This window comes from Citrus clementina, unplaced genomic scaffold (genome assembly GCF_000493195.1).
Source record: "Citrus clementina cultivar Clemenules unplaced genomic scaffold, Citrus_clementina_v1.0 scaffold_1, whole genome shotgun sequence".
NCBI classification, from domain to species: domain Eukaryota; kingdom Viridiplantae; phylum Streptophyta; class Magnoliopsida; order Sapindales; family Rutaceae; genus Citrus; species Citrus x clementina.
The window spans coordinates 7,972,360-7,996,660 of record NW_006263303.1 but is presented as its reverse complement, the minus strand read 5'-3'; the positions used below and the strand labels follow the sequence as shown (position 1 = coordinate 7,996,660).

General features: G+C 32.7%; 2 protein-coding genes across 4 annotated transcripts; one reads left to right on the top strand and one right to left on the bottom strand.

Annotated features, from left to right (window-relative positions):
- The first annotated feature begins 3,203 nt into the window (after window positions 1-3,203).
- Window positions 3,204-6,262, top strand: LOC112101553. 3 transcript variants are annotated; one of them, XM_024192228.1, is made up of 2 exons: window positions 3,204-4,331; window positions 5,949-6,262. In XM_024192228.1, exon 1 carries the CDS (start codon window positions 3,251-3,253, stop codon window positions 3,755-3,757), a length of 507 nt encoding a protein of 168 aa, XP_024047996.1. In that variant the 5' UTR covers window positions 3,204-3,250; the 3' UTR covers window positions 3,758-4,331; window positions 5,949-6,262. The 3 variants fall into 3 exon arrangements, with proteins under 3 accessions (XP_024047996.1, XP_024047998.1, XP_024047997.1); XM_024192230.1 differs by lacking the exon at window positions 5,949-6,262 and adding an exon at window positions 5,634-5,651; XM_024192229.1 differs by lacking the exon at window positions 5,949-6,262 and adding an exon at window positions 4,859-5,178.
- Window positions 6,263-6,667: 405 nt separating this feature from the next.
- On the bottom strand, window positions 6,668-10,081 carry LOC18056169 (MDIS1-interacting receptor like kinase 2). Its single transcript, XM_024177713.1, has 6 exons — window positions 9,499-10,081; window positions 8,337-9,053; window positions 8,058-8,207; window positions 7,246-7,539; window positions 6,863-7,122; window positions 6,668-6,721 (listed from the first exon to the last, which is right to left on the bottom strand). Exons 1-6 carry the CDS (start codon window positions 10,079-10,081, stop codon window positions 6,668-6,670), a joined length of 2,058 nt encoding a protein of 685 aa, XP_024033481.1.
- Between the last annotated feature and the right edge of the window lie 14,220 nt (window positions 10,082-24,301).

Below are 24,301 nucleotides of genomic sequence, written 5' to 3'. Positions count from 1 at the left end.
GTTGGTTAGCTTCATAGCTTTTCAATAATTTGCTTTGATTATTGTGTAATATATGATAATTTTGTGACGATGGTGGTTTATATATGTGATTAAAAGCTAAACTAGTGGATTTGTAAGCATGCACTCGGCAAAGCATTTGAGCAGGTATTTTCATCTTTTCATTATCACATTCCTCTAATCAATTAGCGTTAATAAAAAAAATGATTAATAACGTAAATGGAGGGACTTGGGTTCAAATCTCTAAATTAAACTCGTGATCATTAATATAAGCAAACTACAAGTAGTCTATCTTGATCAACGTTTTCAACTCTTCCAGGATTGTCCCACTTCCAAAATTTTTTATTCAAACAATTATTGAAAGCTCATTTCTATATAATATTTCAACAAGAACAAGCAGAGGAGTAATTGGGATTATGATTTATTTTGATTTGAACTTGTTATTTGAATATGTTATGTGTTATTGAACATTGTTTGAGACATATTTTTATTTTTTGTTTGTTAATTTTTTATGTTTGTTGTAGATTTATTAATTTAAGGTTTTAAATTTAAAAAAGCCCAAAATAGGCCCAATAGGCCCATAATCGAAATAATCGAACCGAACCGAATCGAATTATTTCAATTAATCGAGTATTTGATTATTTCGGTAATTTGATTAATCGCGATTATGATTTTAAAATAATCGTAATCGAACGATTATGAAAATTTTAGTAAAAAACCGAACCGAACCGAACCGCGCCCACCCCTAGTAAGAATAATTAGATCAAAACAATAAATTTCTGACTACACCTGTATTAAATTATAATCTCCTTAAAGTAATAAAATTAATTTGATTCCAACATTATGACTATAAATATATTTTACTGCCTATGATTAATATATAATAGTAAATTATATAATTATAATAATAACATTTTATAAGAGTACATAGGGGTGGGCGCGGTTCGGTTCAGTTCGGTTTTTTACTAAAATTTTCATAATCGTTCGATTACGATTATTTTAAAATCATAATCGCGATTAATCAAATTACCGAAATAATCAAATACTCGATTAATTGAAATAATTCGATTCGGTTCGGTTCGATTATTTCGATTATGGGCCTATTGGGCCTATTTTGGGCTTTTTTAAATTTAAAACCTTAAATTAATAAATCTACAACAAACATAAAAAATTAACAAACAAAAAATAAAAATATGTCTCAAACAATGTTCAATAACACATAACATATTCAAATAACAAGTTCAAATCAAAATAAATCATAATCCCAATTACTCCTCTGCTTGTTCTTGTTGAAATATTATATAGAAATGAGCTTTCAATAATTGTTTGAATAAAAAATTTTGGAAGTGGGACAATCCTGGAAGAGTTGAAAACGTTGATCAAGATAGACTACTTGTAGTTTGCTTATATTAATGATCACGAGTTTAATTTAGAGATTTGAACCCAAGTCCCTCCATTTACGTTATTAATCATTTTTTTTATTAACGCTAATTGATTAGAGGAATGTGATAACGAAAAGATGAAAATACCTGCTCAAATGCTTTGCCGAGTGCATGCTTACAAATCCACTAGTTTAGCTTTTAATCACATATATAAACCACCATCGTCACAAAATTATCATATATTACACAATAATCAAAGCAAATTATTGAAAAGCTATGAAGCTAACCAACTCGGCTCATCTAAATCTACCCCAACAGCAAACACTCACAAGTCCAACAACGTTAAACTCTGTTTCAAGTTTTACTGTTTTTACTCTCGGCATGAGCACATCATCATGTGAAACCATTAAAATCCAAGTAATAGCAAACTCACAAGTTGTAGCTTTGTGGAGATCACTCGGCGATGAGCAGCAGCGGCGACCAGCAGCAGCGACAGGCTGCAGCAGCAGCAGCGAGAGCAGCAAGCAGCGGCAGGCTGCAGCAGCAGCAGCGAGCAGCGGCAGGCTGCAGCAGCAGCAGCGAGCAGCGGCAGCGGCAGCAACAACGACGAGCACGAGCAGCAGCAGCAGCAGCGACGAGCACGAGCAGCGGTAGCAGCAGCGACAAGCACGAGCAGCGGCAGCAGCAGCGACGAGCACGAGCAACAGCAGCGATGAGTTCAGGGGCTGAAGGTCACGAGTTCAGTGACTGAAGTGAAGATCAATTTATTCACTTCAGGTTTAGGGATTATATTATTCGGTTTATTTGATACTCGGTTCGGTTTTTCGGTTTTTTTTTTAAAACCGAAAACCGAACCGACTGGTTTTACTATTTTCTCTATATTACTAATTCGGTTTTTTGGGTGTAAAAAAACCGCAAAAAAACCGAACCGAACCGATCGGTTCGGTTCGGTTTTTGATTAATCAACTATTTTTGCCCACCCCTAAGAGTACACAAATATTTTCATATAAAATACCAACATTGCCCTTGTATATTGATAAAATTATAAGCACCTAAAATAAGGTCCCGACCATTTCATGCAAATGTTTTTAACACAGTGGCCCCGTCCCTGAGTCAGTATACATAACTTTAAAATTATGTTATTTATAACATAATTTAAAAAATAGTTTCAATGGACTCTTAAAACTTAAAAGTTGTCTCTAACGAGGACATAAGAAGAGTAGTGGGGCCACTTCGGCCTTGGCCGAAATGGTGGGCTGCTGCCCTCACAAGCATTGTGAGGGCAGCGGTTCTAGCCCCTACAAAAGCATTGTGGGGGCTAAATGTTCTTTATATCATTCTCCCTTGCGAAATGCAAGTGGAGTATGGACATCCTCTCCTGTGAGGGGTTATTTGTATTGGGCATGTACTTCATAGAATTCATTGTAATAATGTAAGTCCCAATCATGTATATCTAATTGTAAATATCTGTGTAATATCTCTGCTACAATAAACAGTTGTTGTAAATATCTGTGTAATGTAGTAATCTGATGATTAATCAGTCTCAAAAAAAAAAAAAAAGTAGTGGGGATTTATGTGGGCCATCATTGGGTCCTATATTGGATTCTACGACCTTTGCTACAATACCTGCATGTATGTGATATAGGCGTAAAAGATGACCATGGGATTCAATATAATGAATCCAACGGTTGAGATGAGTTTAATTAATAAATAATTAAAAAAATTTCACAAAACCTGAAACCTATAGAAACGGTAGCAAGCACACATCCGAATCGGACAAAAAGATGGACTGCTGGCGAGTGGTGGCTAAAGCTGAGGCTGTAGTTGAGGCTTATAAACGGGTGAGTCAGCAAGGGCACGGATCAGGGGGAATGCACAATCCAATGAAGAGCCAGAAGTGGTGCCCTCCTCCTGCAAATGTTTTCAAGGCTAATGTGGATGCCGCTATTAATCATGAAAAAGGAATAGCAGGGTTAGGAGCTGTAATCCGAGATTCAAACAGCAGAATCATTGTGGCTGCTGTCAAGACCACAAAATTTTCTGGAGATGTTAAGGTTGCAGAAGCAGAAGCTGTTGAATGGGGATTAGTTGTGGCAAAAAATGCAGCTCTTAGCTCTTTAATGGTGGAGACAGATTGTCAAGATGTAGCAAAGTTGATTAACAACCAAGAGGGAAGCAAGACAGAGATTGTTTGGGTGATTTCTGAAATTCAAGATCAAAGGAAGGATTTCCAGCACATCAGTTTCCATTACACACCCAGATCATGTAATGCTCATGCCCACTCCTTGGCTAAGCTTGCTTTAAGGAGTCTTTCAAATGTTGTATGGACAGCGCCGTTACCAATTGATGTGGAATCTGTATTCTCTTGTTTGCTTTAATGAAAGTTTAATTATCTTCTCAAAAAAAAAGCACACATCCGAATCGGCCATATATATATTTGTGGAAAAATAACAAAGAAAAAGGCTCTCACCTCACGCCGGCTGCCGAAGCTAGTTCTTCTATTCTCTTCTTCTTCGACAATGGTGAATGACACAATGAACGGCGGCACAACTTCCACAACGGTCAACAGCGGCACATGCACAACCCCCCAGCCCCGCTCACTCAGTCTCACTCTCTCACCTGACGCGAGCTCATGGCAAAAGAATTCAAAATTCAAAATACCTAATTACTAATTCCTCTCCTCTTCTGCTTCCAGAACAGTCAACGGCGGCACAACTTCCACAATGGTCAACAGCGGATGTGATTTTCAAGTATTTGGCTTAACTTTAAACTGATTTCATGGCCTTTCAATTTGTGTTTTTTGCTAATTGTTTTTTTTTTTTTTTTGCGCACACTGCCCCAATCCTTGCCATTAAACAAACCCTTCACAGCCACCGGCCACCACTGACATGCATGAACGTCCAATCTCGTAGCCACAATCGCTAGTCTTTGTTGACGTCGTAAAGAAATTGGGTATGATGTTAATCAATCACACATGCTAAAAAAATGCTGAGAACTAATTTTTGAAATTTTGTTAATATGATTATGAAATTGGGCTTGCTTTTGTGTGAATTTTTAGGATTTGTTTGCTTTTGGATGAAAATTAAAAATCAGATTTTGAAATTGTTTGTTCCTCATTTTGTTGAGATATATCTTGTCTTCGTTTATTTATTTGTGCATGTTTGGATAGATATGCCGACTTAATCGAATGCTTATTAAATTCAATGAAATGTGATGCATGGCTTTAAGCTTGAGGTGAATAGCTTTATTTAACATATATATTTTGGAAATTAGTTTGATTTTGTTTGATTGAGAGGTTTTTTTGCTTAGTTTTGCTTAAAAAGAAAGCCTAGTCAAAATAATTTTATTTAAAAGTGGATGGCATTTGATTAAAAGAAGAGGTAAGATTTAAAGCACTCCAAGTGTTTGAAAAAATATCTAAATGAAACTTCATGTTCATATTTTCCTTTCGCAACTGACATAGGTTATTCATAATCAAGGTGAAGGTGCTACAGTGTTAGTATTGGCACATACTAGAGACTTAGCTGATCAAATTCAGGAAGAGCCTTTTAAATTTTGGTTGTGCGCAAGTGTTATAAATACTTGAGTTTATGGTGCTGCTCCTAAAGGACCTCAAATATTCGAAGAGGCGTTTTCAATTCTTTTTGGAGAACTTAGTTGTTTTTAGATTAAAATTACAACTCAAGTATTTTTATTTGTTGCACTTTAACTACAATATGAAAATTGGAGAATTTGATAGAACTTTAATAATTTGTCTATACTTTACTATTACTTAGTTGTATCATTAGAGTGAGTTAATTTGCCCTGTAATTCTTTCAAAATTCTTGAGCTATAGTCTTTATATTTTTAATTTGTTTTGATAAATTTCTCTTGGTTCTTTAATTTTGATCCAGTCCCCACTTTAAAGATATTTTGTTTTAAACATAAGATGCATTAATTATATTGATTTAATCTTATTGGGTGATGAGCTAAATTAATTAATTATATTATATGTAGAGTTTAGTTTCCTCAATAATGGTGTGTTAGGAATGCGGTTTTATTTTAAGCATAATATGCAATTTGTTTCGCTACTGTTTAATCATAAAAACAGCACCTGAAAGTTTCCAGGTGCTGCTTAGCTGCTGTTATGTAATTAACATAAACACAATACATGAAAATTTTTGGGTGTTGTTTTGCTATTGTTTGTGCAAAAAAAAATAGCATGTAGAAGTCTTGAGGCGTTGCTTAGCTGCTGTTATGCAACAAAAACACCAGGTGGAAGTTTCTAGGTGTTGTTTTGCCACTGTTTGTGTAGAAAAATTGCATTTGCAAATTTGCAAGTGTTGTTTAGCTGCTGTTATGCTGCAAAAATGACACCAGGAAATTTACAGGTACTGTTTTACTAATGTTTGTGTAGAAAGACTTTAGATGTTGTTTTATATAACCTATAATTTGTTTTTCAATATGATCTACATTTTGCTTTTCTTTTTTTAACTCTTTAAAATGGGAAGATTCCCTTGTGTTTTTTCTGAATTGCAATTTTGTCTAGTATTAGTTCTTGGGATTATGTCTTCTTTTACTTGTTTTTAGGGTGCAGCTCTCAGTTTCAAATACTACCAACATTGTTTCTCTTCCATGAAAGAATCTATAGTTTTACACAGCAATAAACTGAGTTAGCCATGGGTTATTAGCAGTTTCTGCACAAGGAGCAAGAAGATACCAATGAGGAGCTGAATTCAGAAGCAATTCTCTTAATTTAATCATCAAAATTTGTTGAGTCTTATTTTTCTTTTATTTTGTATCATTAGCATTTTCTTTTTTCGTTTGTTTTCAAATATTGGTGGCATTACATAGTAAACTTGTTTCTCGAATCATGATGATACCAAATGCCATTGCAAACAGCAGGGTCTAAAGTTGATATGACCTTATGTTTTGTCCTATATTTTCTTACTGATGTTTGCTTCATTATCTTTTCCTTTTTGTTCTTTTTTAAGTGATCTCCATAATTAATCAAGAACTGAATATCAAGTTTGTTAATCTTTTAATTTAATAGTAATTTGAGAATAATTGGCTTCCATTTTACATTAAAATAATCCCTCAATGAAAAATCATTTTTTAACATTAAATTTAATTTGCAATATGTAATTTACTAGAATAAATTTCTCAAAAATAAAAAATTTTCTTAGAAGAATTATAATATTATATTCTATATATGTAAAAATTAACAAAAAAAATTCTACGTAAATTTAAAAATTATAATAAATGTACCATTAAAATATACATACATATATATATAAATTATTCAAGCGTTAACGGACGTTGTGATCAGGGTTATAGTGAAACTGCTTAGATTGAACTTCAAACTACAATGGTATTAAAAACAGGAAGACCTTTGCTACAAAGACTCACAACGTGAATAATTTATCAGAAAAGTACATACAAGATTATAAAAAACCGTTAATGGACTAGACTTCGAAAAAAATTTCACATAATAATTGGCTAACTCTCTTCATCGTTGGTCTAGACACTGGATTCTGATCTAAGCATGAAAAGGCAACCTGCATGATTGACATAAATTTGTTTTGGACATCGAGTGACGGATATGAAAGCCGAGAGTCCAATATTTCTATGTTCATATTGGAAGATGAAGATGACATTTCAAAAAGAAAATCCCTTGGATGCTTCCCTTTGATCACTTCTAATGCTAACACTCCAAAACTGTACACATCGCATTTTTCAGTAACCTTCATTGTGTAGGCTAGCTCTGCAAATTGAAAAAACAAAATTAGATCATCTATGTCACACCAATTTTTTCGCTCAGTGTAACATAAGGAAAAAAAAAAAAGATCATGATGACGTGAAGATTTAATAATTAGCAGAGAATTACCTGGTGCGACATTTCCGTGTGTACCGGCAAGTTTAGACCAGTTAGAGGAGTCCAGATTGAGAAACTTGGCGATTCTAAAATCCGAAACATGGGCTTCATAACCCAAATCCAGCAGCACGTTCTTGCTCGATATGTCCCAATGAACAATTGGTGGGAAGCAATTATTGTGCAAGTAAAATAATGCATCAGCTACACCTTTTATCACATTTAATCTCTGAGTCCAACCCAATTCTTTTGCCGATGCATCATTGTTGAGGATCTTGTCCAAGCTACCGCTTTCCAGATACTCATAAACTATAAATGATTGTCTGGGATGTGAACAGAAGCCATAAAATTTCACAATGTTTCGATGTCGTATCTCTGTCAATGCTTGAATTTCATTAAGGAATTCTTCTTGCTGAAACGACATCTGATAAGCCACGAAAGTCTCAACGTGTGCCCATCAAGAATTGCAAGTTCACTGTCTAAAAGGAATGAGTCAAGAATGCATGGAGCCGTTGAGGATTTAGTGGATTTAGTGGAGTGGTCAGCTTAGTCACGTGCAAGTTAAGGCTTAATCAAATTCTGTTAGCAAGTATTTTGTTATTTTAATAGGTGCTGGCTTTATCTGGATTCAGTTACTAATTTTCAGTAGTTGTGACATTATTTTTAGGAGGAGTCTGTTAGTCCTTCGTGTATTTAAACTCAAGTATTATGCAGAATAAGAGAGAGTGAATTCAATAACAAATTCTTGTGGCTGATTCTCGCCCTAAGTAGAATCCTATTTACATACAAAATACAATAGCTTTGACTGGGACCTATCAACATCTCACCGAGAAGTGGGGAATGAAATTTCTTAACTGCAAAGATTTCTCCAGATGGCACCCTAGCTATGTAAACACTTCCATGTCCACCTTTTCCAATGCAATGCTTAGCATCAAAATCATTAGTCGCTCTGATGATTTCTTCGTAAACGATTTTCCCTTAAAAGGTTAACACTGAAAGCATCCCTGGAGTATTTCCAAAGCCACTCTATTGTGTTTGTGAATCATTTTTCCTTTGACGGAAAATGAAGAAAAATCCGGTCAAAGCAATAAAAAGGACAACCATACCTAAAAGAGGGAACACAATAACAATCCAAATCTTCCGGGAAGCTTTTTTGTATGACATGCATGATGGAAATCCTCTGATATCTCCGCACAATCCTTTGTTTCCTTGTAATGCCTCCAACGGAGCATCTCTGAATGTTGTGCTATTAGGAATCTGTCCCTCTAACTTATTATAGGATATGTCAATGTGTAATAGGCCATGCAACTCCTCGAAGCATCTTGGAATGAGACCTGATAGGTTGTTGTAGGACAAATTGAGCTTCTCCAAGCTTTCCATTCTGCAGATTCGAGATGATATCTTTTCTCCCAAAAAGTTATGACTCAAATCTAACTCTGAAAGGTGAATCAAATTATCTAATTCAATTGGAATTTGTTGACTCAATTTATTGTGGCTCAAATTCAAATAATACAATTTAACCAAGCTGCCAAGACTTTCTAGCACAAAGTTGCTCAGATGATTTGCAGACAAGTCAAGGTACTCGAGATTAATGAGTGACCCAAGCTCTCCAGGTATACGTCCAGAGAGTTTATTCCCACTCAAACTAATCCTGTTGAGATAAATTATATTTCCAAGTTGTGTTGGAATCTCACCAACAATATAATTTGAAGAAAGATCAAGATATTGTAACTGAGGTGATTCTCCAATCTCAAACGGTATGTTTCCAGTAATATTATTTATTGAAACATCTAAAAGACTTAATTGTGGGCATCTTCCCCAGTCTGATAAGATTTCACCAAAAAAATTGTTATTGCTGAGATCAATGAAAGTGAGGTTTGGATAAGTATCAAAAGTTTTGGTATATTTCCTGTTAAATAGTTTTGGTTAAGACGTAGTTTGACTAGGTCGGTCAAATTTCTGAAGCTTTTGAGAACTTGACCTCGAAAATTGTTTTTAGTTAGCAGTAAAGAATTTAACTTCTTGAGATTTTCGATTTCTTGAGGAATGATACCAGAAAGCTCATTATGATAAAGGAATAAGAATCTCAAATTGGTCAAATTACCAATTGAAAGAGGTATAGCACCGCTAAGTTGATTTATGCATAACTCTAGATCAAAAAGTGACTTTAAGTTTCCTATTTGTTGAGGAATGGAACCAGAAAATGAATTATTATAAAGATAAAAAAAACGAAGTTGGTGAAATTGCTAAGAGAACGAGGGATTGAACCATTCAAAAAATTAGAATCTAAAGCAAGCTGATTAAGAACAGTTAACTGGCCCACTTCATGTGGAATTGAGCCACTCAACCAATTTCTCGAAATGTGAAGGACCGTCAGATGGGTCAGAAGGCCAATTCCTGATGGTATCTGACCAAACAACTTATTAGCTGAAAAATCAAGGTACTCCAGGTTGGAAAGGTTGCTGATTTGAGGAGGGATGATACCAAAGAGCTCGTTATTATATAAATCAAGATACACAAGATGAGGAAATGATGAGAATGAGAATTCAAGAAGAGTACCATTTAGACTTATGCTTGTCAGATTAATTCCGAAGACTCTTCCGGCATGGTTGCAATGAATTCCTGACCAAGCACAGGGGCTTATTTTGGTGGCATTTACAGAAGAAAGAGACCATGAATGTAAGAGAGAACGGCTATGGACTTCAAGGCTGGCTTTCCATTTCACAAGAGCATGGGCTTCTTCTGTAGAATTAGAAGAAACAGCAAGTGAAAAGTCTAAAACAAGAAACAAGATGAGGGGAAAAACGAGTGATATAATTACTCTATTATTTTTCAAGGCTGGTGAATCCATTGATTATGTTTTTGGGTAGCAATAGAAAACAAAGATGAAAATAGAAGATAAATTACAGAAGCCAAACGGTGATGGAGAAGAGAAGCACACTAAGAGCAAATATATAGAATACTAAGTCAATTGACCTCTAAACTAGATTTGCTTTCACGGGAAATAGTCTCTGGAGATATAATATTAGGGGGAAAAAAGTCCTCGTACTACATACGACTATCTTGAATTCAACTGTATAATACACAAGGATATGATGCGAATTCTCTCCAAACTTTAGTTTTCCGAAAATTGGGAGAAAATTAAGATACATGCCATCTAAGAGCTAGGATTAAGTTCACTCTTTTTATTTTATACCATATATTTTAGTAATTGTATTTAATTTTCTCAATTTTATATTCTTAAAAAATATCCCCTACTTAGGCTCTTTTTTATCACTTACCCTCCTAATATTTCATAATTTCTCATTCACCTGTTACCCACACTTTAATGAAATAGATTGGAAAATATATTATGTAAGGCCTATACAGCCGGCTGTTGAAGGCCATGTTATGGTTATTAAATACTAATAAGTCATGTACTACAAAAATTGAAAATACATTTTACGTGACAATTTTTGTACCAAATAGTTTTCAATAAAACCCTGCCTTCATCCTCTACAATTGTGGTCGAGCGATGCTTTCAATTTTTTAAGTTAGCCACTGCCCACTTGAATTTCAACCTTAAAAATAGTAGAAAGTTACATTTTAACATCAAAGTTTCTTGAAAATTACTTTTTCCCACTTAATAATGGATAATAGTATAATTTAAAAAAATGAAAATATCTACATATTTTAAAAAGAAAAATTAGTAATCACAATTCTTAGTTAGTGCTAATATCCTTTTATTTAAAAAAAAAATCAACGGCTTTGGTTTAACATTTACTTTAAAAATGAATGATGACAATCCTTAGTTAGTGACAATTGACAAGAGTATTTCATAGTCCCGTTAAGAGGAAAAAAGGGGGGGCTACATAGACAAATAGAAAGAGTGAAGCTTTTCACACCTACTTAAATATGAAAATTAAAATGTAAAACAAAGACATGTTTTAAGCAATAGTCATTGCTTACTTGTCGCCATACAAGGATGACTTCTAGTCTTGTTTCGAATCAAAAGTCATAATAAGAAAAAAATACAATAAATACAATTGTCCATCCTTTCATGTGAACAAATAATAATACTTATATTGAACTTGAAATTTTATCTATCGAAATAACTAAAATTATTGTTTTCTTTTAATTAAAGTCAAACTAAATTTGGGAGGTGGCCTCATCGCCCATCAATTGCTGTTGGGAGATGGGCCATTACCCATCAATTAAAATAAAAGAATTTTTGGTCAAGTATGGAAATTAAAATGTAAAACAAAGACATGTTTGCCGTAATAGTCACCGCTTACTTGTCGCCATGCAAGGAATCCAAAGTCATATAGAGAAAAAAAATACAATAAATACAATTGTCCATCTTTTCATGTGAACAAATAGCAATACTGATATTGAACCTGAAATTTTATCGATCGAAATAACTAAAATTAATGTTTTCTTTTAATTAAAGTCAAACTAAATTTGGGAGGTGGCCTCATCGCCCATCAATTGCTATTGAGAGATGGGCCATTACCCATGAATTATCTATCAAAATAGCAAAATTTCCAGTCAAGTATGGAAATTAAAATGTAAAACACAGACATGTTTGCCACAATAGTTATCGCTTACTTGTCATTATATAAGGATGACTTCCGGTCTTCTTTGGAATCAAAAGTCATATGAAGAAAAAAAATACAATAAATACAGATGTCCATCATTTCGTGTGAACAAATAACAATACTGATATTGAACCCAAAATTTTATCTATCAAAATAACTAAAATTAACGTTTTCTTTTAACTAAAATCAAACAAAAATTAGGAGATGGCCTCATCGCCCATCAATTGTTGTTGGGAGATGGACCATTACCCATCAATTATCTATTGAAATAATAGAATTTCCAATCAAGTATGGAAATTAGAACGTAAAACAAAAGCAAGTTTGCTGCAATAGTTATCACTTACTTGTCGCCATACAAGGAATCCAAAGTCATATAAAGAAAAAAATACAATAACTATAATTGTCCATCCTTTCGTGTGAACTGTGAACAAATAGCAATACTGATATTGAATCTGAAATTTCATCTATCGAAATAATTAAAATTGTGTATAGTTGGATAAGATTTTATTTAATTTATTTTTTGTTTGTGTTGTATCTTAATTTAGTTCTAATTTTTGTTACAATAATTTTGTTTTGGATAAAAGATGACTTTTTAAATTCAAATTGTTTGAATGATAATAAAACAATTATATTATACAAGTAAAATAAATTAAAGGGAGAAAAAAATATAAATGGAGTTAATTCTATTTGTATTTGTCCTTAAATATAATTATAATCTAATATAAATTTTATAAAATTAAAAAAAATTCAACTTGGTTTCAGTGAACAAAGAAAATTCTTAGCTAGTGCAAGAGGCATTGGAGGGCCCCGTAAAAAAATATAAACGGGCTGCATGGACCACTGGCTGCCCGAATTCTATGAATATTAATAATAGATACAAAAGAATACAAATTTATCTTTTTTTCCTTCTTCAGTGAATACTAATTTCCTCTTCTTCTTTTTTTGGAGAAATAGATTAATTTATTATCCAAGGAAGAGAGCTGGTTGTATTAAATTTAATATGGTAGAATAACTAGTAGAGAGTTTATACCAAAAATCAAGAAAATATGGAGAAACATATTTTCACGGCAATTGTAGAATAATTAATAAAAGAGAGATTGTAAGATTCTCCCTACTGAAATCAATATATATCACTTACTTCCTACTATGTTCATAATAGTCAATAATTTCTTTGGCAACATATTTATTATAAATAGAATAAATCATACCAATGTAAATTAAAATAAAAAATTTAAGTACTAAAAATAAGAAATATATATTTTGGCGTGAATAAAAAATTAATAATAAGATATTTTCTTTTATTTTTATTTTTAAATATTTTCTTATAATAAATATTTATTTTATATTTCGGTGATAAATTGTTAAGTGAATGACCCATTTACCTTTATTTTTCTTTAAATTTTTTAATGTTCATTGAATTTTTTTATATTATAAAAAAAGGAGATAAGTGGTAAATATTAATTAAAAAAAAGAAATTATTTGCAGAGCAATGAAGGACCCCGCAAAGAAATAAAAATGTGCTTTCTGCTTGTAGAAAATTCTTAGTCTCAGACGAGCATTAACTTCTCAGTGCCTTCCTCGGACCGCTAACTCCCAAATCCCAACTACTATAAATAATATACATTCAAGAGAACACTAATTTATCATCCATTCATCCTTTCCATCTTCAATTAATACTCGTTTATTGATATTAATTTCCTCTTACTTCCTTTATTTTTGGCATACCGAAAATGGGATTGGGCTCTAAGATTTTCCTTCTTTAAAGTCTTGTAATCACTATTGTTGTTCTTCTTACTTCTACGAAGGTGGCAGCTGCTAGAAACCTGGCTGAGGCTTCCGCTGCAACGCGAAAAGGTGAGCGTCTTGGTTTCTGCATTAATTTGGGTCATCTTATATATAACATAACAATTAGATTAATTTCTTCCAGCAAAGCCAATTTATAAGCTGTGTTGGTCGTTATATGGTGGTGACCGATGGCTTACAAAAATTTCGTACTACGTAATATTTATCGTGAATAATATTGAAGAAGTGAATTAATTTAAAAAATTTTTAAAAAATAATGAAATTTTTGGATAGTATATTTATTTTTTTAATCTTTTAGTTCATTAATTATTATTCAATATAATGTATTTTATCCTGTAATATATTAATTTTTTTATTTTGCCTGTTAAATTATTAAAGTAAGAGATTCATTTATTGTAAAATTATATGCCACTTGACATCATTATTCATCATAATGTCAACAATATCGCCTATTATATATATATATCATTGTATGGTAATCATAGGAAAACTTATTACCCTAGAAATTAAAGTCGGAAGAAGACAAGAGTATACATGAACATAAAGTTCTCGAACTAATATGATTGTTTTTTTATTTTTTTCCCCTAAACTAGGGATATATATATATATTTCATTACCCATAGCATCTTATGTTTTATTTTTTCCTTTAGTAGAATTTTGTCATTGCATTGAGGTTAATTAAAAAAAAGATATGACATGTTGCTTCACATATACGTCCAGCGGAGGCAGTCACAGAAGCACTGAAGGCGCAACCTGGTCCAGTAAAGCCCGCGCCGTGCATTCATTTTTGGCATGGTGGTGCTGTTGGTTGCCCTTGAGTAAATGATGCTGCAAAGACAAAATTGGTTCACCACACAAGTGTGTCCAAATAAATGGTTCTTAAATTTATGTGTTGTAAGAGATTTTATTTGATGCATACTTCATATGAATAATGACTAGATATGTTGTATGAGGTTTAATTAAAGAAGAAAGAACTAGTAAGAAAAAATAAAATAGTTTCAAGTTGATTGATAAAAGAAACAAAGTTTTCCGAGTAATGAATTTTATTGAATAAATCTGAATTAACAAAACTATAGTTTTGGCCCTCTTTATATAAAAATCCTAAATATCGTGAATTTATCAAAATAAACAAATTCGAAATGTTATTTTATAATAAAATTATTCTAATTTAAATAAGAAATCCAAAATAAACGGCACCAAATCCGGCATCTAGAAAAGAAAGATAAAGATCCTTAAAGAAATAGGAAAAATCTTAAAACTGAAAAAATGATCAGGAAAGAAATGAAATTTTCAGCTCATTCACAGGGCAGAATAATGGAAGTAGTTCTATTTTTGATCCTCTCATTGCAAGCTTCGAAAGACATATTATACACCAAAAACATACATATATAGCCCAAGTTATGCCCTCCGGAAGATATCCTACTAATCCCATGCAACCATCCTACATCAATCCCCCTTACTTGGAAAAGAACTCGTCCTCGAGTTTGGCTTGTAGAATGCCTCATCATCTGGATGATATTCAAACAGATCAACCACATTAAATGTGAGAGAGATATTCTAGTTTTTTGGTAGCTAGAGCACATAAGCATTATCATTAATCTTCCTTGCCACACGAAATGGTCCATACTTGAGCTTCTCCAATTTTGTACGAGTACTAGGGAAACGACTTCGATGCAGATGCGCAATCACTAAATCACCTTCTTGGAATACTTTCTTGCATCGATGCTTGTCCGCATCAGCCTTGTACTTAGCATTGGCAGCCTCTAAATAAGCTCAAACCTCGGCACGAATCTGTAGAGCCTTTTCTGTCACATTATTTGCTACTTTACTCCTTTCAACTATTGTTAGCATGATAGTCAAGTCATAAACATCGCGTGTGGAACAAATGTAGATAATCTCAAAAGGAGTCTTGCTAGTAGGTTGATTCACCATGCTGTTGTAAGTAAACTTGACCTTAGGTAAGACAGTTTCCTAGTTATGTTTCTTGTCACACAAACACAGAGCAACGTGTTATTGGTGTGTGATTTCTATTACTATAGGTGTCAATGTGCAAGTGTACATAATAAGTAATATATTGATGAATATTTAGATCATCTCCATAGGGATTGATGTTATTAGATTTGCTATAACAATCTTAACAATGCAGTTTTGTTCTAAATTAAAATAAGACAATTAATGAAATTAACAAACTGATTAAAATAAAAATTCAATAAAGAAAATTCTCACATCAAATATAAGGATGTAATTAATGGAAAATGAGTAGTTAAGTGAATAAACTCACTTAATGGCTTTGACTATTTTTCAATTTTAGTACTGTTGCTACATTATCTACTACAACACTGGGCAGAATCCCTTATACATCCTCAGCTATCGCATGTTGGATATCTTATATCTAACGCAACCTAACAATGACCAATTGTTATGCTAATGTTAGATATAACCTTAAACGTACTTGGTTCCATTTACCCTACAAGATAAATTTCTATGTCTAGTTTTTCACTAATTTTAGATCACGTATGACCCTTTTCAAATTGAGATTAACTTAACTTGAGAAACCTGATCTAAAACTAAGTATTGTCTTAATTCGATCCACTAAGTCAGACCTTTTTGAAGTTCTTTCTTAGCTAGTATCTCTAAATGAGTGGTAAGCCGAAGTAGGGAATTGAAATAAACACAATTAAGACATAATGCTATAGCAAACACAGAGCAACACACATATGTCAGTTAAACATTCATTAAGATCATTTATCACTCAACTACAATCAAATTCAGTTCATGATTTGTGATAGAACAGTAAATAAAGTTGTTTCAGTAATCAAATATATTCCCATAAACAAATAGAAAACAAGATAAAAGTTGAAGTCTACTTAATATTGTGATCTCCCCTTCTTGTTCACTGTGATTCCTCTTTTGTAGCCCTCAAATCCTTCTTATTTTCTTTTTTTTTTCTATGTGATTTTTCCTTTAGTGACGGCTCTCCTTTTTTTCTTTTCATGAATATTACTTTTATAACTCAGAACTAGGACAACCGAAAGTGTGTGGTGTCTTTCCTCTATTTTTGAAAACTTTAAATCGCAATCTTTTAGTTGTTACGTGCGAAATTCAGTTTGTTATTGCTCCAGGATTACTACAGCAATGACTACAATATCTTCACTGTTTCAAACTTGTTTTAATTCTTTTGTAGCTAAGTTCTTTCATTATCTCTGCAAATCTATTGCAGCATCATTCATTTCTTAAAACTTGAGCTTCTTGGTCAACTACAATTATACACACAACAAAAGAACAAAATAATCTAAAACAAACTCAATTTATTAGAAATAAACTAAAATGGATGTTTATGCAAAATGTCACTAAAATACACTAAAAACACATCATTCACTCTATGAAAACTTGATTTAAGCCCAAAAGTATCATGATAACTCTCATTTCATAGAGTTATCACATCCCCAAACTTAAATTATTACTTGTCATCAAGTAATGACAATAACATTAACACTTCAATCACACAATCTTGCAACAAAATAACTTAGCTCTGTTAACAAGTTTGTTAGGATTCATCAACCCTCAGATCACACTCTTGACCAGACAAAATTGCCATAACAGTTTAGTTCTAGACTTAGCCCATATTCTATACAAAGTATGTGTGTGGCACTGTATTTAAGTTCCAATGGTGCTGTAGCATTACACAGACATTATACATAACTCAAAGATAAAACATAAGTACATTCACGTATGGGGGGCAGAAGTCACAAATAGGCTCAAACTGTGCTACAACATTTTTTTTTATCAAATTCTCTTCAATGCATCATTGATTTTTCATGTGAATGTCTATCACTTGTAATGATGACACACAATTACTCAACCAATGCACAGATTAGAGTTGCTGCAGCAATGACATGTAAAATGTTATAACATTGTCTTATCTATAGACACATTTAACTCAAGGTTGAACATGAGCTCATTAACAGACCTGGCTATTCAATATCCTAGATAGAGGACCTTTTTTTTTATTGCTACAACATTACTCGTAACTCTTGTTGCTGTTTTACTTAAGTCTGCATATGGGGTGCATACTCAGCCCTGGTTACTCAGTAACTTAAGCCATTAGAGCAAAATTTATTTCATAACTAGCACAATTTATGATAAATCCCTTTAAATTTTCTCCCCAAACTTGAGATATTTCTATCATTTTTTGTCTTTCTGGTTTTTCTACAACACACTCATAAAACTCAACTAAAGCCTAAGTGTTGAGACTGAATTTCAACCTTCATCTATGACCTAGCCCTACTTGGCAGTCACAAATACTGGATGACACTCAATTTATCTTCATTAGGTTTTCTAATCCATACACAAATACTGAATAACGGAGCTACACATAACACACAATACCAATGCATGCACTCACGGACACATTACACCATAGCATAACCCCCCCAAACTTGAAAAGTGTTGTGTCGTCACAGGCACACAAAATAAACCAAGACAAACATGCATACACTAACAAAAAAGAAATAAAAACTGAAAAATCTAAAAATAAATAACTTAAAAGAAAAGAAAAGTTTTAAAGGTTAGAAAATTAAATTGGGTTGGCAAGGAATACTCCCTTGTTGTTGGACATTCTGCTGCAGCTGTTGTTGAAAAAGTTTCACTTCTTCTTAGTTACACTTCACAAATGTTCTTTAGGTGAACCTTGTGTTATGGCAGCTGGCTGCTTTTTTTTTCTGGCTCTGAGTTGGATTGATTGGTGGAGTTCCAATAGGTTCAGTAGCTTTAGGCTGAGTTGGACTTGTTCAATTGTGTCATAACATCTCCATAGGGTTTTGCCCTTTTACATTTGTTGGAGACCCTAGGAGTTATGACAGAAGATTTTGTTGGGGTTTATTTTGTAGCAGTTGGAGCCAGCTTTGACGCAGCTGGTTTCTTAGCAGCAATACTGGCAATAAGGTCTCTCAGGCTACTTCATGCTTTCTTTATTCTAGCAACTCTGCTGATAGCTTACTTCCTACTATTTTCATAATAGACAATAATTTCTTTGGCAACATATTTATTATAAATTGAATAAATCATTTAAATGTAAATTAAAATAAAAAATTGAAGTACTAAAAAATTAATAAGAAGATATTTTTCTTATATTTTTATTTTTAAATATTTTCTTATATTATATATATATATATATATATATTATTCTGATGATAAATAATTAAGTGAATGACCCGTTTATCTTTATTTTATTTTATTTTATGTTAATTAAGTTTTTTTATATTATGAAAAAAATTAGGAGGTAAGTGGTAAATATTAAACCAGGTATTATCCAACTATTACCAACATTTCATGGTTTAGAATCTGAGAATCCGTACTTGCATCTAAGAGATTTTGAGGAAGTTTGTAATACATACACGGACCAAAATTGTAGCATGAACATAATTAGATTAAAGTTTTTTTCCTTTTTCATTAAAAGATAAAGCTAAAACTTGGCTACAAAACCTTAGATCTGGATCAGTAAGAACTTGGAATAACATGCAAGAACAGTTTTTGAAAAAATTCTTTCCACCTCATAGAACAAATTCTTTTAAAAGGCAAATCATTTCTTTCACTCAAAAAAATGGAGAAACATTATACCAATGTTGGGTTATGTTTAAAGAGTTGCTTAACATATGCCCACATCATGGTTTTGAAACTTGGCGATTGGTCACTTACTTCTACGAGGGCTTAATACCCCAAAGTAGGCAGGTTGTTGAAATGATGTGTAATGGTGAATTTAGAGATAAAAATCCTGAAGATGCACTAAATTACCTTGACCAATTAGCTGAAAATGCACAACATTGGGATACTGTTGGAACTTTTGAATTGACAAATAAGCAACAATCATCTTCATCTAGTGGAGGAATCTATAACCTTAGGGAAGATCATGATTTACAAGCAAAATTTGCATCCCTAGTTAGGAAAGTTGAAGCTTTAGAGCATAAAAAGAGTGATCAAGTAAAATTTGTTCAAGAAATTGCATGTAACATTTGTAATTCGAATGATCATTTCACTCAAGAGTGTCCCACTTTACCTGCACTTAAAGAATGTTTAAATGATCAAGCTAATGTCATTAACACTTTCAATAAACCAAACCCATATTCACAGACTTATAATCCTGGTTGGAGAAATCATCTGAATTTCAGTTGGAGGAATAATAATAATGCACAATCTTCACAAGCACCACCTCCACAAAATTTTCAAAATCCTCAGCTTTATGCACCATATGTTCCACCACCCTGGAAAAATCTGGAAGACACAATGCATTCATTCATCAGAAAGCAAGATTTTTATTTTCTGTTACTTCAATGCCATGGTATGCTAACATTGTAAATTTTTTGTTGAAGTAAAGAAATTTTATTGGGATGACCCTTATTTGTTCAAATATTGCCCAGATCAAATTTTTCGGCGATGTATTCCTGATAATGAGGTAAGTAGTGTCATTAATTTTTGTCATTCTGAAGCATGTGGTGGTCACTTTTCTTCAAGAAAAACTACTGCTAAAATTTTACAGTGTGGATTTTATTGGCCTACTATGTTTAAAGACACATATGAATTTTGCAAAAGTTGTGAAAAATTTCAAAAATTGGGATCAATTACAAAAAGAAACATGATGCCCTTAAATCCCATACTTGAAATTGAAATATTTGACTGTTGGGGAATTGATTTCATGTGTCCATTTCCATCATCATTTGGATTTGTGTATATATTAGTTGCAGTTGATTATGTCTCAAAATGAATTGAAGCAATTTCTTGTCGAAATAATGATAGTAAAACTGTGATTAAATTTTTAAGAGAAAATATTTTAAGTCGATTTGGAATCCCTCGAGCCATTATCAGTGATGGAGGTAAGCATTTTTGTAATAAGTCATTTGAGTCTTTAATGAAGAAATATGGAATTACACATAAAATTGCTACCCCTTATCATCCTCAAACAAATGGTCAAGTTGAATTAACAAATAGGGAGATAAAATAAATTTTGGAAAAAACGGTTAACCCAAACCGAAAAGATTGGTCTCTTAGACTTAATGATGCACTTTGGGCTTACCGTACTGCATTTAAAACGTCATTAAGAATGTCACCCTATCGGTTAGTTTATGGTAAACCTTGTCATTTACTTGTTGAACTTGAACATAAATCACTTTGGGCTATTAAAGCTTTTAATTCAAATTTGGATGATGCTGGTAATGTGCGAAAATTGCAATTGAATGAACTTGAGGAATTAAGGAATGATGCATATGAAAATTCAAGAATTATTAAGGCAAGAACAAAAGCATTTCATGATAAAAGAATTTTTCAAAAAACATTTGAGATTGGTCAAAAAGTATTTCTTTATAATTCTCGTCTTCATTTATTTCAAGGGAAGTTAAAGTCAAAATGGAGTGGCCCATTTGTTGTAAAAAATATATATTCACATGGGGCCATAGAAATTGAGAATCCAAAGAATGGTGTCACATTTAAAGTTAATGGTCAAAGATTAAAACCATATCTGGAACATCACCCACATGACAAGGACACGAAAATTAATTTAGGTGACCCACCAGTTCTTGATTAACTCTTTAATGATTTATTTTATTTTATTTTTTGTTTTGTTTTACTATTATTTTATTGTTTCATTGTTTGATTTTTTTTTCTCTAGATTGATGCACTGTACATAGTTTTTTTTAACATTGTTTTTCTTGTGTAAGCGTGTTTGTTTGACAGTTGTACATTCTCTCATCAATTTTCATTTTACATCATGAGCACCTCAATGAGAAAATACCTGTTTGCATATATTAAAAGATTTATGCGTATAAAATTTCACTTAAGAGGCCTGATACAAAACTATAAATCACATCCACTTTGGGATCTGCAACCACCTGAATTCGTGTCCTATGTTGAGGATCTAGAGGGACAACTCAAAATAGTAGAGAGTGGCATATATGAATTTCAAATGGAGTTTGAGGTTAACTCAATGAGAGGATGAATGTAAGTTCATTTTCCTTTTATATTGTGTGTTTTTTTTTTTTGCTCGCTTTCACGCTTGATTTGATTTTGCAGATTTGATTTTGGTGTGTTTTGATTTATTTTCCCGTATAAATGGCGGATAACGGTACTCCGTGACTTCTTAAATTGGTATCTTCAGTTTCCCACAATAACTGAAACCCCAAAATCAAACATGGAAGAAATACAACATAAACTCCATAAGCATTTTCCTTCTCTCCCTCAAAATGCCCTCAGGAAAATTTACAAAGCTCGTTGTGAACGACTGCGTTTGTTAATGATCAATGGCATTCCTTCTGACATTCGTTGGTTAATTGAAGCAAAGGTCCGATTAGCAGGTGAGTTTTCTAATCCATTTGTTTCTTACATGCCTGGTTTTGGTAAAAGTACGTTTGCTAAGAAAAGGAGAGCTAAACGACTTGGCTCAAACTGTCATAACTGTGTAAGACTTGGTTGCAAACGACTGGATTGTAAATCTTTAGGAATGGTTTCTGATACTCGTGAAGATAAAATTAAATTCGTTAAAGATGGTATGAGTAAAGAATCGTTGGATGATATCTTAGGATCTCTTGAGACGCATCGAAGCGGATTTGTGCAACGTGAGATTTACAATTTGTTGATACTATTCCAAAAACAAAGTGCACAGTTAAGTCTTGGGAATCTGACTCAAAAAGACCATGTTTGCCAGTTTATAAGAAAACTGGATAGGAAGCCGATCCTCGACCCATAGAGGGCGTTCAAGCCGTTACTGGACGTAAAACCAGAGGAAGATGTGAGCCACAATCACAACTACCAGTACATATCCTTTCACTTCACTGTTATTTTACTTTACTGTTATTATACCATTTGCGTTATTACATTTAGCGATGTGATTTTGTATTTAATAAATATTTATTTTCTTTTACTGTTTGCTATTTCTAATCATTATTTTCTTTTTACTGTTTGTTTTTGAATTATTGAGCCACGAGCTTTACTCGTCATTTGACAAATATGCCAACCCATTTACAGTTGTTTCTCATTATTTATGTCACCAAGATCTTTAAATATGAGCTCGTTTTTCAAACACTCACAACTTGTTTTTGAAAAAATTAGTCCAATGGCAGCATCTTCGAGTAAACAATTCAAAAATATTTGTGTGCTTTCTGGGTTTCACTATGGAAAGTACAAAGAGTTCGTTCAGGCAGCTGTAGATCTTGGTCGTGTCATAGCAGAGAGGAAACTGCATCTTGTATATGGAGGAGGTGAACGAGGGTTATCAAGACTTGTCTCAGAAGCTGTTTTTACCAGAGGAAGCCAAGTACTCGCCATTATCCCAAAACCCATGAAACCGCTAGTGTGCATGTCTGGCCCACCAATTGGAGAAGAATTAGTGGTATCAAGTATGCAAGAGAGAATATCTTAAATGATGAGTCATGCTGATGCTTTTATTTTCTTGCCAGGAGATCTTGCAACTTTTGAGGCACTGATTACATTTGCATCTTGAGCCCACTTGAACATTCATAAAAAACCCATCGGTTTGTTAAATATTAATAATTTTTATGATGGCTTGCTAACTTTTATTAACCATGCAATAAAGAATCATTTTGTTCCACATTCTGTAAAAAAACTCTTTATCTGTGCTTCTACTGCTAATGAGTTATTTGATCTTTTACAAGCTTATACACCGGAGCCAGATCAAAATACTTTTGCACTGAATTGGTCGGCTGATGATGGTAGTGGTAACAGTAGCAGTAATAAGAAGTGCGATTTAGATTTAACTCTCCGTCTGTAAATATTTTTTGTTGCAGTATTTATGTGCTGTCTTCTAAACTCTTTCTCTTTCCTTTTAAAACATTGAGGACAATGTCTTTTTCAGGTGGGGGGGGGGGAATAGTTGATAATTGTGGAATGTCTTGGTCCTGGTGATGTGTTTACATAAAAAAAAAAAATATTTTTTCTGTAAAGACTAACTTAGGACAAATTTGAGTCGAAGATGGCAGGATATAGAGAATGTAGTATATCTAAAAACGCATCTTCTTAATCTTAAGGGTGTTGTTAAAAAAAAAATTGACTTTTTCTTCATCTTTGTTATCCGTTTTTAAGCTTCTGCATCAAGTTCAGGTGAGATCTCCTCTTCTTCTTCTTTTATTTTTCTCTTTTATTATTATTATTATTATTTTTTGCATATTTGTAAAATTATAAAATGTTAAGATAATGTTTAGATTAGGTTGTGGGGTGGGGATAATTGATGTATGTTTTTAAATATGTGTGTTGTTTTTCTCTTTTCTCTTTTCTTTTCTTTGTTAAAAAAAAACAAAAAAAAACATTTTTGTTTTTTGTCTAGGATGGCTATGTAAAGAGTCACAACTTTTGAGACGCATTCTAATAGTCTTGTTGTATTATATTTTGATTTTGAGATTCACAGTAAGTTTTTTTTTGTTCTATTTTCTTTGAATTACTCAAATTTGTGAACTCTCCACTTGGTTATTAAGTTATGTAATTGTTTACTCATTTAACAGATATTATTGAATCATTCTTCACACACACATTATGACACATACTAGTGGGTTGTAAGTTAAAATTTTACAGCATTTAGTTCTTTTGATTTATTAGATATATTATCTAAGGTAGTAGAAAGTGTATATTTAAAAAAAAAAAGAAGAAAAAAATGTTTTTAATTTTGTTATATCTAGAAACCCGAGTAATTA